At 51.1% G+C, this 16,776-nt stretch overlaps 2 protein-coding genes across 4 annotated transcripts in view; one reads left to right on the forward strand and one right to left on the reverse strand.

Annotated features, from left to right (window-relative positions):
- Window positions 1–494: 494 nt before the first annotated feature.
- Window positions 495–7,003, reverse strand: KLHL22 (kelch like family member 22). Of its 2 annotated transcripts, XM_033174626.1 has the most exons (6): window positions 6,727–7,003; window positions 5,246–5,411; window positions 3,432–4,150; window positions 2,593–2,785; window positions 1,334–1,567; window positions 495–1,017 (listed from the first exon to the last, which is right to left on the reverse strand). In XM_033174626.1, exons 1-6 carry the CDS (start codon window positions 6,951–6,953, stop codon window positions 640–642), a joined length of 1,917 nt encoding a protein of 638 aa, XP_033030517.1. In that variant the 5' UTR covers window positions 6,954–7,003; the 3' UTR covers window positions 495–639. The 2 variants fall into 2 exon arrangements, with proteins under 2 accessions (XP_033030517.1, XP_033030518.1); XM_033174627.1 differs by lacking the exon at window positions 5,246–5,411 and having other exon boundaries at window positions 6,727–6,878.
- An 822-nt stretch (window positions 7,004–7,825) lies between these two features.
- MED15 (mediator complex subunit 15) overlaps window positions 7,826–16,776 on the forward strand; it is a 30,008-nt gene continuing 21,057 nt past the window's right edge. Inside the window, exons 1-3 of one of the 2 annotated variants that reach the window (XM_033135977.1) lie at window positions 7,826–7,936; window positions 13,347–13,434; window positions 15,775–15,826. In XM_033135977.1, coding sequence (XP_032991868.1) covers window positions 7,881–7,936; window positions 13,347–13,434; window positions 15,775–15,826 — 196 coding nt within the window. In that variant the 5' untranslated portion in view covers window positions 7,826–7,880. The remainder of the gene's footprint in view (window positions 7,937–13,346; window positions 13,435–15,774; window positions 15,827–16,776) is intronic. The other variant, XM_033135976.1, reaches the window with a different exon arrangement.

Genomic DNA, 16,776 nt, shown 5'->3' on the forward strand with positions numbered 1-16,776 from the left:
CACTCCAGCTTGATGCTTGAACCCCAGACAGGCACAAACCTTTTTGAATAAATGTACCAAAAACGCTAACAGAATACCGGAGACCTCTTTCCACCTATTACAACTAGCTACTTCCCTCTGCAGTAATGGAAACCAGTGGGAAATACAGCTGGCAGGACTGGCAGCAACCCCCACAAGCAGAGAAGCAATGGCGTGGTGGGGGAGACCTCGGCTTCTTTGCGGAGTTATTTGGCTTTTGCAGCTACTAGAATGAAACTGTTGGTTGCATTTGCTCTGCTGGAAAACTCGTTGAAGGCCTCTTAGAATAAGGTTACCAGATTTATTTCAATGAATATGGGGACACAAGAAAGAAAGAAAGAAAGAAAGAAAGAAAGAAAGAAAGAAAGAAAGAAAAGAAAAGAAATGCGCAGCCATCGTCGGGTGGCCGCCCATCTGCGCCATGGTGTGCCCAGTCAGTGGGTCTGGGGCAGAGCCGGCGGGGAGCAAGCTGGAGGAGGCGTGCTTTGGCTGGATCAGCTCATCTCCTGCTTGCTTCTCGTCTGTGATGGCCAATGACGAGCTGACCAACAAGCTGAGCCACCGCTTGCAAGTCAAAGAGCACAATGGCGAAGCCGAGCAGCTGGAACTTCAAACTGCTGCTCAGTTGTCACTCAGATGGTCAAATTCCTCCCAATCTAACATGCTCATGACCTCTGAAGAAATGTCTCGGTGGCTCTGGAGCCTGTTTTGCTGCCTTTCAGGGGTCCACCTCTCGGCATTCGTGATAACGGCCCTGGGCAGGGTGAGGACGCAGGCGGCCATCCCAGAGATGTTGTCCTCTAGCCGAGGGCCTCTCTCCCAGCAGTCTCTGTCAGCATCATAAACGTGGACGTAATGCATGCGAATCCCCCGGTTGTGGGATCTGCCCCCTAAAACGTAGATCATGTGATCCAGGACAGCAATGCCGGGTTCGCCGTGCCCTGCAGGCAAAGGGCACACAGTGGTCCACTGAGCAGTGCTGGGGGAATAGCAGGCCACCTGGGAGGGAGGCAAAAGCAACAGGAGGTCTCTGGTCATGATGGAGAACAAGTCCCCCCACCAGGGAGTCCGAGCAAGGGCTTGCGGCTCCTCTCCCCCTGCAGCTGCCCCACAGAAGTTGGAGGAGAGGCTGCCAAACCTTCTGGTGTTTTAAGTTAACAGTCAGGCAGACAGAACAAAACCAGCCCTGGGTGTTCATGGCTTGTCGCCAGCTAAATCATACTCAGAGGAGGCCCACTGAATCCAGTCTCTAGATTGCCGTGGGCCTACTCTGCATTGGATACAGCCCCTGGGCAGAGCGCAGCTGCCTCCTCACCTGGTGAACGTCCCGCCTGTAGCCAGAGTCATTGTTACTCCCTCCAATCACGTACAGTCTGCCCAGCAGGGCTGCCATCCCATGCCAGGCTCTCCGGACAGGGCCGTCGGCCAGGCTGTCCCACCGATTGTCTACAGGGTCATAGCAGTGCAGCTCCTTCAGGTAGTCCTCGCCTCGCCTCCCGCAAGTGACGTACATCCGCCCGTCCAACTCGGCTCCGGCGTGTGCGTAAACCTGCGTCAACAGAAGAGAGGGAGGAGTCAGGTGCTGCCAGCAAAGCTTACCCACCCACCTCCTCTCTCAGCAAATGAGGCCACGCGGAGATATTTAGCCGAAATTCCCAGGACTGGAATTGGAGGCAATTCTCAGAGCTTGCCCTCCAAATGATTGATAGCTCGAGCCTGGCTTTCTGGTGTAAATCACCCCTCTCCTCACCCCTCTCCCAATTTATACACCTCCCTCTCCAAAGGAGCATGCTCTTTCTTATAATAATGCACTAGAATTGATCACTCTGGCATTTTTGACATACTCCTTTGATATCCCTGTGCCAAATCACTCCCATGAGCCCACCTTTGGGCCGGTGGGTGAGGGCAATAGGGGACCGTTCCTCTTTTATGTCTGCCTTGGATCAAACACCAAACAGAAATTTGGGCACCGCTCCCAGGAAGTCGCTTTGAGGACATATCATAACCCTTTTCATTTGCCAGGTGATGCAGAAACCTTCATGACACCTTGTCCACCGCCTGCCCCAACACTTGTGACATCCCATAAATTCTGCACTAAATTCTGCTGTCAAATTTCTGTGCCATTAATAACTGCGTAGCCTTCCTTATTCTACGAAATTCCGCATCAACCCCAACTTTGCTCTGTACCTCAACTATCACTTATTTCCACATTTCTGCAACCCCAAGGGCCAGACGCTACACCCACCTCCTCAAAGTATGAAGTTTAGGAAAGTGAATGCTGATCACAAGAACAGTTCGGCTGGATCAGGCCAATGGCCCATCCTGTTCTCACTGTGGCCAATGAGATGCCCTAATGGGAAAGCCCACAAGCAGTGCCCCCTGCACCCCCAGTTATGGCATTAGCAAAATTTATGGAAAACACCCTGGCCCAAACCTCACTGGTGGTTGCTGGCCCACTCAAGGGTTCAGCCTAGCTGGCGCCATGCTTCGGATCTCCCAGGTGCCCCTGTGATGTTGGAAAAGCTCCTGCTTTCCCTGGCCACTTGCCCAACTCCTGCCTTCTCCTCTCCTTACCTCCTTCCTGAGAGGGGCCACGTATTCCCAGGTGTTGGTTTTGGGGTCGTATCTTTCCACTTCCCGCAGTTCTTCGTGGTAGTCCCGTCCTCCCACAGCGTAGACGTACTCTCCCACCACACAGACGCAGAGGTCCGCATGCTCTCGCTGGAGAGACTGGATCTGGAACCACCGGTTGTGGCGTGGGTCGTACCTTGCAAAGGAAAGAGGATGGCCAACCTGCACAGCTCTCCTAGCACAAGTGCCAGGGATGGATGGTGCCCATAGGCTCTAACTGCTGTTCCTGCCTCAGGCAACAATAAATCACAGTAAGGCATGAAGCGCCTTGTTTACAGAGCTCAGAAAACATTGAGGGGACATTCTTGGATAGCGTCAGAAGAGGAGATAAATAAAAACACCTCCCTTCACACCCAGCCAGGTGTGGTTTTATTCTTTGTCAATGCCCTATATCAGTGTTTTTCAACTAGTGTGCCGCGAGATGTTGCCTGGTGTGCCGTGGGAAAAATTGAAAAATTACTTTATATATAGTCAATATAGGCACAGAGTTATTTTTTTTTAACACTTTCTAATGGTGGTGTGCCTCGTGATTTTTTTCATGAAACAAGTGTGCCTTTGCCCAAAAAAGGTTGAAAAACACTGCCCTATATGAGGGACCAGGAAGTTGCTTGGGTTGTTCCCCTTCTCTGAGGATGCCAAGAAAGCAGCTTCCTGATTAACAGGGCAATCTGATGCACGTCTCACCGTGTTCAATGCTTAAGGGTGTTGAGGACTGAAATCTAACTGGACGACACCACTTGCCAGTCGCTTAGAAAGGTAGCATCACAAATAGCTGCTCTTACCTCCAACACCTGTTTTCTGCTCGAAAACCATGAATGTTGTTATCTCCCCCAACCAAGTAGACAAAATTGTTGAGGACTGCAATTCCCTGGTTTGACATCCTGGGGGACAAGGCTGCTGTGAAGTGCCTCCACTCTCCCAGCAGCGGGTTCAGATACCTGGCCTGGTCGCTGACGACTGTGGAAGGGGTGGAGTGGATCCCCCCAAAGCCCACCACACAGCAAAACTCAGACCTCAGCTGAGTGTGGGGGCTCTGCATCATGGGCTGCAGGCACTCGTTCTTGTGGTACATCAGAGCACTCGCCACTGTCTCCTTCAAAGGACACGGGCTGAGCTTGTCATGAAGCCTCTGCAGGACAGGAAAGTCCATCAAGGGGAAGCGGACCGTCTCCAGCAGCTTTGGGGGTTCCATCAAGGAGACCTGATCCGTTTCCACTTGCTCTGGAGTGTAATGGTAGAGCAGGGCCCCCTCGTAAACCTCATTCTCAGAGCTGACCTCCAAGGTGTTGCTGCTGAGGAGGGCGTAGACCTTTTCCAGGGGAAGCTGGCGGTACATTTCTGTCCTGGAGAGAGTGACAAAGTTTTTCAGGACGTAGGAGTCCAGCTGCTCGCTCAGGTGGCTCAGGTGGAAAAGGTCAGCCAGCTTGTACACATCCAAGACGTTCTCCTCGTCCACCCAGGACATGAGGAAGTCGCAGCAGAACTTGATAACCTCCGGGATCTGCAAAGGAGAAAGCAAAAGAGCCCCTCTGATATGGAGCTGTGAGGGTCTCCAACCCTACCCCCCAACAGGATTGAAAGCCACCCACAGCATGCAAAATTTTGCATCATACAAACCAAGTCCAAATCCCGTGTTCATATTTTGCTAATGAAGCACAGAAATCAGGTCAAAATCTACTGAACTGGTAAATGGCACTGCGAGTGGAAACATTTTTTAAATTCCAAGGTGATGGAGGCTGAGCCAGAGTCATGGCACATCCGTGTAGGAAAAGGAGAGCAAACCAATCTTTAGATCAAAGGGCAGCTATAGCAACAGGGTCAAGCAAACCCTCATAGCTGGGAGCCTCTGTGGCACTGCTGGCTGCAAGAGCAGAAGTGGGAAAACTGGGAAGCAGAGCTCACTCCACTGGAAACAGGGCTCATTTCATCAGATTTGCTGGAGGCCCACCTCCACCAGGCACATCCTGCCCCTGAACTGTGCCAGTGGTCAATATAGGAAGAACTGCTTATAAATTGGTGCCTGAGTTTTTGTTTTTATTCTCCTCTTCCCTCCCTGTCCTTTCCCCCTTGTGTTCTGTGTTTCTTTAGGGGGTTTTGACTGTATGTAAGACACTCTTGAGAGCCCTTTTGGATGAAGAGTGGGGTACCAATGCTCCTACTAATTAATAAGTTCAAAGGGCTGGGCTCCAGTCCAATCCCCATCTGGGCAGTGGTGGTGCTTAACAGAGCAGCAGAGCCAGGACCGATCTGCAGCCCTACTGCTCATACTAGCCAAGATGGAAGGTAAAAGGCTGTGGTAGCTTAAAGCAGGTGCAGCAGCCAGACCCAGATTAGGCCCTGTGATGCTCCAGTGAGGGCAGTAGTACCAGTTCAGCCTTCCCCCATTCCCGGCATGTGCTGTTGTGGGGTTTTGCATGGGCTGCCACCAGCAGAGGCCCAAAGAGCTGGGTGGAGAGGCACTTCTGACCAATCCACCACCGTCACCCACATAAAGGAACTTTGGACTGTGGCATAAAGTGGCTGCCCATCAAGTAGGCACCTGGGCTTTGCCATGTTCCTTCCCCGACAAGCCTTTCAGAGCTGCCAACTCTCTCACCTGAAGCTGGCAGGCGGCAGTCAGTATTTCCTGCACATTGCTGAGGCCAAGCTCCAGTTCCGAAGTATATATGAAGTTCAGGATTTGACACATGGCGTTATAAGACACACCCTGAATGTGGACCTCTTCCTGTTCCATTTCTCTTAGTCCGCCAGCAAACATCCCCCTATTAAAGGAAAGAGCTGCTTTCAGTCATGCTTCCAGAAAGGAACCTGCTCAGGGCTTCCAGGCTGCATATGGGGGCAATTACCGATCCCATTTCTATGCTGTACTCCTTCCTGCACCTTGTACAGAGATACTCCACTTAGACTTCATAGCAGCCACACAAGAAGCAGGTCAGGCTAAGAGGCTGGCAGGGATCAGCTCCCGGTGGCTGGACCAATGTCAATGACTGGGGAACAGCCGTGGCTCAGTGTTGGAGCATCTGTTCTGCATGCAGAAGGTCCCAGGTTCAACCCCGAGCAGCATCTCCAGGCAGGACTAGGGGAGATCCCCTGCTTGAAACCCTGACCTCTGCCACCCAGACAAATGGTCTGGCTCATAGAAGGCAGCTTCCTATGTACTGAGGCTTGGGGCAAAATGGTCATGTGCCCCTCTGGAGGAGGCCCACTGGGTGCCTGTGTCGCTGTATGGACTGTGGGTCATCAGACCCGCTTGGTACATTTCAGCCTTACTCATCCCACTAGCTGGCTGGTTTAAAAGTGGACTGGTATAGGCACAGATTTGTTAGGCAAGAGCTGCTGGGACAGCTGTGAATGCGTGGGACCTGCTCTTCTGTTCATGGAGGTTCACTTCAGCTGCATAAGGGAAATGTTTGTGGGTTCCATATCACCACCATTACTGAAGACCGATATATATGCCAGCCTTCTGCAACTCGGTGCCCTCTAAGCATTTTGGACTACAACACTCATCTTCCCCAGCCACTGGCAATGAGGCAGGAGCCTATGGGAGTTGGGGTGCAACTATATGAGGAGAGATCCTAACTAGGGAATGAGGGCATCTTAGCTGAGACTCCTGCATTGCAGGGGGTTGGACTAGATGACCTTTGGGTTCCTTCCAACTCTATAATTCTATGAGCAATGCCATGACTCAGTTGATGTGGGAGCAATTTTTGGTCTTGCTCTATTGGCCCTTCTTTCCACAGGTTATTGCCTAGCTTTCTACTCTGCACCACCCTAATGTTGACGTTTATTTTATTTCTACTCTGCACCGATTTCCCATTAAATCTCATCAGTTGGAAGCAGTCATGCTTCTTAATATCAGTAGCTGGAAACCACAGGAGGGGAGAGTGTTGCTGTGACATTCACACCCTGTTTGTGGGCTTCCCTAGGGCATCTGGGTGACCACTGTGAGGCACAGATGTTCAGCCTCCACAATGTGCTAAGATTTACTCCACAACCAATTTGTGCATAAATTTCAGAACTAAACGTAAACATTTCCAGTTCATGCATAATACCGTTTCGGTTCTATTCCAGACAGACCTGAAGTAATCGCATGATGCAGCCAGGAGGATCCGATGAGCCTCAATCGGCTTCCCCTCCACACGCAGGGTAACGTCAAAGAGGATGCCGCTGTCCCGGAGAGCCACCAAGCCATTCAGTAAAGCCTGGGAGTGTTGCGCACTACGGTAGGTGTTGCCGGAGCCCCCCTTGGCCAAGGGCTCCGGGAAAGTCTTGGCTGGCTTGGCCAGCTCCTGATCTTCTGCCATTCCAGGCCAGACTCCAGGGAAACAAGGAAAGCAGCTTGGGGGTTTCCTGTATTGCAATTTGCAGAGAAAAATGTTGGTTTTTCTGACTCGAAACCTTATTTATTAATCATCCCACCCTCCTTCCCTCTGAGTCCAATATGTTATATATATAGGGGAGTCCACATCAAAAAAATAAAAATAAAATTGGCTCAGAGAGGGGTATGAGTGAAGACATCCGAGAGGGAGGGAGAGAGAGATAAAGGACTCTCCGAGGAACCGGGCGAGGAGCTGGACTCTGAGGTCAGGAGGGCAAGAGGGTGAGGAGGCCAAGTCTGACGCGGAAGCAAAACAAGGATCTCTCTGAGTACGAAGACTGCGGAGAAGCCCTGCCTCGGGCTCCTCCACGGCCTGAGCTCGGGGTCAACTTGTGCTCTGCACATGCTCAAGAGACGCCCGCAGACGGAGCCAAGCGGGAAGGCGCAGACCCCTCTGAGGCCGCTGCCACCGCCCTCCTCCCCTGACCTGAGCGCGTCTCCACCTCCTTCCGGTTTCAACTGCCGGGAACCATAGAAACGGGCGGCTCGGCCAGAACGTCGGTTCCTTCCCACATCCGCCGCCGCCGCCGCCCTCCCCGCGCACAGGAGGACCTGCCTCTTAAGGGGCGTGGCTGGGCACGCGCAAATCAGCCTCGGGGGGCAAGGAAATGTCCTACGCCCGGAAGCCCTCCGCCTCAGAGCCGCCTGCTTCCCAGAAGCCCCCGCTGCCTCGGAAACGCGCTTTGAGCGCCCGCGAACTACCTATCCCGTCGTGCTCCGGGGGTGGCGCGCTTCGTCGAGCGACTTCCGGTGGCCGGAAGAAGCGTCGCTGCGCCCGCCGCTCACTTAAGTCAGTCGCTCCTCAGCTTGCTCGGCCCTCGGATCGGTGGCGGAGGCGGCGGGCGGCCTCGGAATGGAGGAGAACGACTGGCGCAGCGCCAACTTCAGGCAGAAGCTCGTCAGCCAAATGTGAGTCCGCGGAGGGAGGGGGAAAGGGAAGGGGAGGCCCGGGGCGGCCCAGGGAACCAGCTCCGGCCGGCTCCTCGGCTCGCGCGCCTCACGGGCAGCCCCGGTATCAGTAGCGGCGGCAGCGGAAGCAGCAGCAGGAAGCCTCTGGCCTCGTTTGGCCGGCGATACGGGCCGGGTGATGGATCCGGTTCTGCCCGTTTCGAGGCCCTCCTGGAGGCTGTGAGTGGCGCGCAGAAGCCCTAAATCGGGTCCCGGGATGGCGCAACTCGAGACTTCCCCGCCTGATGTTACGAGAGCGAGGGTGTGAGGAGGGATGCTGAAACGAACCTCGCCGGGGTTGGGGTGGGGGAAGGAAGCGGCGGCGTCCCGTCCTCCCCGCTCGCCCCCTTCGCCAATTTCTGGACGCAGTCTTCTTCGAAAAGGGCCCGTTGGAGGGACAGGGATTTTGGCTCCATGGCCCCGTTTCAGTTGGCTGAGTGGTGGCCCACCTGCAAGGTTAATTGCCCTGCCTACCATCGCCCGTAGTCCGCCAGACTTTGGCCCCCATCACGTTCCGTCCTCCCTGAGGAAGGGCGCGTTGTGCAGGGGGGGCCAGGCGCCCTCCGCAGCCGCAGCATGGTATGCGTTGGGCAGGCATTCCAGGCGCCACACTGACCCACGAAGGAGAGAGTTGCCTGGAAGGGAAGAGATCCCGAGGAAGTGTGTGTTCTGATGCCTTGGCAGGTGGAGGCTCTACGGGTGGGATCTTTTCCTTTGGAAAGCCTGCTATTTTAGACATAGTTGGTTTTTTTTTCTGGTTTGGGTCCTGCAGTAGGTCGCTGTGCCTTGCCCTTCTCGACCAAAGAAGGGAGGGAGAAAAGAAATCCCAAGATGGCAACCACGTCTCCAGCACCCTCCATAAAGCAGATGGTCACCAGAACAATCAGGGTGTGTGCGTCCTGACATCCAAGGGACAGCCCCCCCCCAAAAGATGGGTGGGTCAATTAGCCCAGTGCCTGTGGGTGCTAGTCTGCCTCTTTCTTCCTCCCGCTAGCAATCCATGTTAGAAATCTCGCTTGCTAGTTCGCTTGGTAGGCAAACCCTGCTGGAAGGTTTGTCATCTGCGCTTCTCCCAAATAGCTGCTTCAAAATCTCAGGTGGCGGCAGAAACTGGCCTGGTTGCTTGCCAATCTAGAGAACCTGAGGGAAGCCATGCTCAGCAGCAGGAGCACAGGGTCCCTGAGCCTGGAGGCGTTGAAAGTGTTTGGGTTGCCACAAGTGCTCTGCTTCAAGTGCTCTGCTTCAGTCGCCCTGCCATCATGCGGAAAAGGGAGGCTGCTGTGATTGATTGTCCTCTCCCCTTCTCCCCAGAAATGGCGATGGCACTCTGAGCAGGGACACCTACTTCTGCTCCTTGCATCCAGGCTGGGGGCCTGCAAGGCACAAGCTTCCATGTGTTTTCCTGGCCTTTGTGAAGAGAGAACTTGCCTACGTGTTGGAGGGAGTGTTTTCCTATGTGGGATCAGCACACCCCACTTTTGGGGGGGAAGAGTGAAAGAACAAAACAGAAAGCCCCATTATTCACAAATTGCAAAGGGGCTAGAGAGAGATTTGCATCACTTCTTAGGTATTGTGGCATGGTTGACCCTCCCTCTTAGCTGCTTGTCTGGGGTGGTCTGCCTTCCTGACCCCATTCTGGCCTGGGGTAGGGGATTGGATGTTTTTGTCTGGATATGAGGTGCACGTGAGGCTCTTAGAAGAGGCATGCTAGCTATAAAGGTAAAGGGATGTGGGCCGCGCTGTCGTCTAAACCACTAAGCTCTTGGGCTTGCTGTTCAGAAGGTCGGTGGTTTGAATCCGCATGATGGGGTGAGCTCCTGTTGCTATGTTCCAGCTTCTGCCAACCTAGAGGTCTGAAAGCATACTAGTGCAAATAGGTACCACTGCGGCAGGAAGGTAAACGGCGTTTCCGTGCACTCTGGCACTCGTCACTGAGCCCCATTGCGCCAGAAGCGGTTTAGTCATGCTGGCCACATGACCCGGAAAGCTGTTTGTGGACAAACTCTGTCTCCCTCAGCCTAAAAATGAGATGAGCGCCGCAACCCCATGTGTGTTTCTCTGCTATAGTTTTCATCAGCAGATATCTTCTGTGTGAGCTCTGAGTATATGGAACCTGAGGACAGAGAGGAAGCTCTATGTCCTGCACTGTCATCAGATTGGCATTAACACACTATTGGTGTGCTCTGATTGGGGTACCAGTTTTCACCATATCCAACACTCTGGTGTGATGTAGACAGGGTGGAAGTCATCTTGGGAAGGCTATTTTATCATTTATTTTTCACGACAATAGAAGAAATATTCAGTCTGGGGCAAGTTGTGTTGGGTGCCTTTTGTTCCACTTTTGCATGAGGTGGAAAGTTCCTGTTAAACACATAGTGATAAGGTGTTTTTAGCAAGAAGTATCTTTTTAAGCCAGCGAAGCCAAACGTCTAAGTATTCAAAAGGGAAAATGAAGCAACAGTCAGTCAAACAGATTTACAGTCGTACTTCGGGTTACGTACTCCTGTAACCCGGAAGTGTTTTCTGCCATGCGTGCGTTCTGCGCATGTGCAAAGCACGCTGTCGCCATTTGGCTTACATACTTTTCGGGTTACGAACGGCACCCCGGAACCAATTAAGTACGTAACCTGAGGTACCACTGTACAACAAAACAAAAAAAAAGTCAGTATATCTTAGCTGGCCATATGTTCTTTTTCTGGACAAAGTCTTGGCTGCAGAGCAAGTGCGAAGCTTCTTGCAGAAGAGATGTTCTGGAGTATCCTTGGGCTCCATATTAGGCTATTCCAGGGAGACAGGCTGAGAGGGAGCCCTTGCCTTTCATGCCTTTAGAGCAGAGCTTTCCCAACTGTGTCGCGCCACAACATGTTAGTGTGTCGGCTGAGGTGTGTATGTGTGCCGCGCATATGCTCCCCATGCTCCTTCCGGGGCTGAAAAGGATTTAACCTCAGGTTTGCTAGTAAAATAGAATTACTGTGTCATGAAATGATGCATGTCTAAAAAGTGTGTCGCCAACATGAAAAGTTTGGAAAGCTCTGCTTTAGAGTGATGCATTATACCTTTAACTCATTGGTTTAACTCATTGTACAAAAGCACAGGAATGAAAATTATTTCCAATGTTAAATGTCTTTAGAACCTCGAAAAGAAGTGGTATATACAGTGGTATCTTGGTTTACAGCCATAATCCATTCCGGAGGTCTGGTTGTAAACCAAAACAAGCTGTAACCCAAGGCGTGCTTTCGCCAATGGGGCCTCCTAAAAAGGGAGGGGGGTTGTAATGGGGGGGGGGGGAAAGGCTGTAATCCAAAAAAGGGGACACACACTTCCAGGTTTGACGTGGTTGTAATCCAAAACGGTTGTAATCCAAAACGGTTGCAAACCAAGGTACCACTGTAAATGGAAAAAAATCCATTTAGCCTTCTTGCAAATATTGATGTGAAAATCTTCTCATTATATGAGTGGGGAGGCTGACCTGTGGACCACCAAATGTTGCTTGGTCAATGGTCAAGAACGATGGAATCCATAAGTCCCCATCACCCCTTTCCTAAAGAACCACATAAAACAGATGTAAATGTCTTCTAATAATTAGTTGATAAAACTTTTCTTAATAGAGCACATTATTTATTCTACATTAATTATATCCCCTTTATGCATATTTCACCTTATTGTATATTTCATTTGAGCTTGTTTTCCTTAGGCTGCTTTTCAAGTAAACTTGATTTAGTATTGGATCATTATTGGATTTTCCTTATGCATAGAATAAGGATGTCACTCTTCTCCTGATCAAGGCTTTGCTTTTATTCCAAGCCATTGCCTTAAAGCTTGCTGGCTGAGACCCTGTGTCTCACAAGAGAGGGTTCCCCTCACACCTTTTCTCCCCCAACCAGTCTTCTCTGACCAGTTAGCCCACAAAAGAGAGGTAACTTCAGAATGTTTATTGGGGAGTAAAAGACAGGTTATCTGTATCTAATGGACTTTCAAAGAAGGGAAGGAAGGGTACCTGGAGTACAGGGGTTCAGTGAAAGTTGCCTGCTTTTGGGAGCTCTCCACAAGGGCAAAGTGCTCACTGCTGCTGTTTTCAAGGGTCTGTATTTAGAGAGTCAGCAGTCACAGTACTTGATTAGTTGTGGGCACCGCTCAGGTGTGGCTCCTCTTTCCCCCCCTTTTATACAGAACAATAATATTAAATAATCTCTGCCCCTATGCATGGCTCCTCTTTATGCAAACAGCTGTGTCCTGAGTGGTTAGGTGGAGGGTTGAGAAGTTTTTTTTTAATGGGGTGGGGGTGGAAATGGGTTAGGGGTTTTTTCTGGGAAGTTTTCTGGTGGCTCCCAGCAAGAAGACAGACCTAGCCTGAGCTGTTGCATCTTAGGGGAAGGAGTGGGCTTGAATTCTGAAGGGTGGCGGTGCACCCTTCCTTGTACAGAAGTGAAGAGAAAAAAAAACAGTTCAGCCTGTGGGTGGTGACCAGGATGCAGGTGTTCTGGGAAGGGGAGCCCTAGCTGCTGCTTGTCTCTCTCCAGCCCACAACTGCTCTGTCGTCTCGCATTCCCCAGGTTCCATCCTGTATGATGTTCCTGTGGCATGGCTGGGCCCAAACATAGGGGAGGGGTTCGTGGTGCTGGGGCAGAGCTTGGGCCTCTCTCTTGCTGTGAGTAGGCGCTGCAGGTGAGGATAGAGACTCTTGCTTTTGGTTCATCAGAACAGTGGTGCCATGCCTGTTGTGACAGCATAGGTGTCAAGGCTATTCTGGCACTGCTTTCGTTTCCCAGAACTTTTACTTGATATTTTACTGTGCCTTTTGTCACACAGGTATTTAAAGGTTGGCTTTTGGAGGTGCCTATGATGTTGTGTGGGGAGGGGCCTCCTGGATTTCCTCTCCTCTCCCTTGGTGCCTGCAAAATCTGATAGAGAGGGTCCCCCAAGAAGGGGAAACTTGCTTGTGGGAATGGAACCATGTCACTGGAAACAACCCCCAGTTGTTGTGTTTTATGTAACTGCTTGGGGATTCTGGATATTAAGCGGCATAGAAAGATCATCAATAACTAAAAATTATTAGAATATTTAATTCGTGCTACCTACAGGAAAAGAGGGAACCTGTGCCCAGAAGAGGGAGGTGACAAAGCTAAAGTCCTGTTGGGGCAGGAGGGGAAGTGTGTTTGTGGGTTTCTTGTGTGTCAGCGGGTGTCGTGGGGTTGATGCACTTGTATGATTTCTTCTGAAATGGGGCTGGGGCCTCCGCCTTTCAAAAGAAAGGTGCAGAAGGGCTGAGCAGAAATAGCCTGTGGGGTTGGGCCCGGTTTTCAAGGTGCCCCCTTTCTGTGCAGTTGTGATTCTGGTGCTTCAGCTGTTCTCTGCCTTTTCCTTCTTGCAGTGAAGATGCCATGAGGAAGGCTGGAGTGGCTCACAATAAGAGCAGCAAAGACATGGAGAACCACGTTTTCATGAAGGCCAAATCACGGGTAAGGAGAAGGAGCCAAGGGTGAAAGTGAAGGGCGGGCAGGAGAGAGAGAGAAGGCCCAGGCTCTAGCGCAATTGGGGTTGAAGCACCAGTTGCCCTCTTCCGAGGAGTCCGACCCTTGGTCCATCTAGCTCAGGACTGACGACACTGGTCGGCAGCAACTGCTCTCTGGGGTTTCAGGCAAGCTCGCTTTCCCAGCCCTTCCTGGAGATGCTTCCAAGGTTTGAATCTGGCACCTGCTGCATGCAACCCCCTGAGCTCCTGCCCTTCCCACTGCGGGGGGAAAGAGGGAAAGTGGGAAACCCCCGAATCTGGCTGGGCAGGTGACTGTCAGAGCAGCTGGTTTCACTTCCCTGGTGGACATCCTGTCTTCTGCCAGTTGTCCACCTAAGAACAGTCGCAGTTTCCTTGGTTAGTCCCTCCCTTCCTCATAAGCTTTGCAGCTCTCCCCAAGTGGAAGACACCATGTCCACTTCCAGTCCCAAATCTTTCCCACAGGGGCAAGCACAGAAACTGCCTTGGTCCACCTGACTCAGTATCATCTACACTGACTGGCAGCAGCTGTGTAGGTTTTCAGGCAGGGTTCCTCCCCAGCCCTGCTTGCAACCTTCTGCATGCATAGGAGATGCTCTACAAGGGAGCTCCAGCCATTTCCCGTTCTTTCTTCTACCTTTCTTGGAGGGCAGGGTGTTCCCTGCAAAACAGCTTGCTGGTGGGGGAGAGGCATCTTTTTCGCTGTGGCTGGTTCTGGAGTCGGTGCAGAGATTCCCTCTGTGTTTCACCAGTGAGATAGTGGGAAGTGAGGAACAGTCGTGCCTTGGAAGTTGAACGGAATCCGTTCCGGAAGTCCATTCCAACTTCCAAAACTAGCTCACAAACCGGAACAGTCACGTCTGGGTTTGCGGCATTCGGGAGCCAAAACGTTTGAGAACTACCGTATTTTTCGCTCCATAAGACGCACTTTTTCCTCCTAAAAATTAAGGGGAAATATCTGTGCGTCTTATGTAGTGAATGGTGGTCCCTGGAGCCGAATTGCCCAGGGGCCAAAAGCAGATAGTGCTTTTTATTTTACAAAGAGAAAAAGGGGTGTTGAAAGGACCCTGCTCAGCAGCTGATCAGCAAGAGATCGGGAGAGAGATAAGAGTCTGACTCCCTTTCAGCCCCGCCCTCCATTGTTGAATGTGCTGCAGAGGGAGGTTGTTTGTTTCCCCAGCGACATGTGACTGGCTGATTAGATTATCTATCTGGAAACTGTAGAAATGGCTCCCTTTCCTTCAGAAGCTGCAGAAAGTGAGTTGAACCCCATAAAAATGGGGCTTTTCCTCTTTGCTTTTCCCCCTTTGCAAAAGGACCTTTGCTTTTCTCCCTTTGCAAAAAAGCTGCAAAACTCTTAGCTGATCCTCAAAAAAACCCCCAAAACCAGGGCTTTTCCCTTTGCAAAAAAAGCTACAAAACTTTTAGCTGATCCTTTAAAAAACCAGGGCTTTTCCCGTTGCAAAAAAGCTGCAAAACTTTAGATGATCCTCAGAAAAACAGGGCTTTTCCATTTGCAAAAAAAGCTGCAAAACTTTTAGCTGATCCTCAAAAAAACAGGGCTTTTAGAGGAGGAAAACCAGAAAAATATTTCCCCCCCCCCCTTGTTTCCTCCTCTAAAAACGAGGTGCGCCCTATGGTCCGGTGCGCCCTATAGCACGAAAAATACGGTAAGCTGTTCGAAAACCAAGGTATGACTGTAGTGGGAAGTTTGCTCACATCTTCCTTTGTCCATCTGTCCTCCCCCCCATCACTCCACGTGCATCATGTGTACACCTTGCTTGCAAACACGTGCGCGCGCACACACACACCCTGGCCCCATCTCTGATTTGCTGCTGTGTAGGTTGAATGACTACCGCAGCAATGGGCATATGGGTCCAGGTGATGCTTTTCTGTGTCTGGCGAGCTGGGAAAGTTGAGCCTTGCCTTGATAGGTGTTGGTCCCACCAGGGACCCTCCCCCACCCCCGCCTCGATGGCATGTTAAAATTCGAGCCAGGTCCTTTCAAGGGATTCGTGCCTTACCCCTTCTGCATTTTGGCTTTCTGCCTGGCACAGTTATTCCATTTTTGTTTTATTTTTGATGTTTACATGCTGCCCAGTTAAGCATCCCCTTTCTGCAGTTGAATACAGTGACCTTTTTATGCAGGCCGCACCCTGCCCTTTCAGTTCTGCCAGCGCGAGGGCTCTCTTGCTCTTCTAGAGGGAGAGGAGGAGGAGGAGGAGGAGGAAATGAGTCAGAGGCACCCTGCCCTCCAACTCTCCCTCCCTGGCTTCTAAAATGCACTTTCATTTCTCTTAACTTTTAGGAGGAGTATCTTTCCCTCGTGGCAAGACTCATCATCCACTTTCGGGATATCCGTGAGTACTCTCATGCTTGTTTGTGGAGAGTGCTTGTTGGCCATTTGAATCTCTGAGATGAGGGGGGACCGCCGGGGCAGGGAAGTCGTCTTCTTCAGGGCAGAGCCCGTCAGCCCTGGCAAAATAATTTTGCCGCTTCAGCTGTTGACTCAAGACCCCGCCTTGAAGAAACACAGGGGCTGTTTCCGCTATAACCTTTGGGTTTCTGGTGGAGAAACGATCCTGAATGAGGACACAAACCTTGGGAGCAAGAGTCTGGTGCTGTCCCCGTTGGCACCAGAAAAGAGAGAGCCAGGTCCAAATCTGAGCTCCGCTGCAAAGCCTCCTGTGGGGTTTGGGGCCAGTGTGTGTGTGTGCGTGCTGTGTAGGGTGAGGAAGAGTGGGATTAAAAAAAAAAGCTTTAGCCAAGGAAAGAGGACAAAATGGAGGGGTTGGTTTCAGTGGCTCATCTTGAGGAACTGCAATCACGAAATTCTTGATTGCCTGAATATGACACTGGTCCAAATATTATTTTTATATCAGGCTTTTCTAAGCGTTTGATGTTGAAACACTCTCAAGTTCACGAAGATAAAGCCCTTTTAAATATAACAGACAAATACTTTCTACTACCGTAGAACGCAAGTGAAAGTAATCCCGTTCTGATTTGTGTGCGCTACCACTTTGTTTGCAGACACCTCGGGGGTGGGGGAGTTCTTTTCCCCAAGGTTGCTGTTTTTTTTAAAAAAAAAACCTGGTTTATTCTTCTCAGATAAAATACTAACAGTTCTAAAACTACATAGGATGAGGGGATGAAAAGGGTTTATTGTAAACTGCTTGGTGACTTTACTACATTCAAGCAGTATATAAGTTTAAATAATAAAGACCTCAAAAAGCTGGGGGGGGGGGAAATGAGGCAATAATGTTAGTCATGCTCAGAGGAGATTCACTGAAACTAATGGACTGAATTAACT

This window comes from Lacerta agilis, chromosome 17 (genome assembly GCF_009819535.1).
Source record: "Lacerta agilis isolate rLacAgi1 chromosome 17, rLacAgi1.pri, whole genome shotgun sequence".
NCBI lineage: Eukaryota > Metazoa > Chordata > Lepidosauria > Squamata > Lacertidae > Lacerta > Lacerta agilis.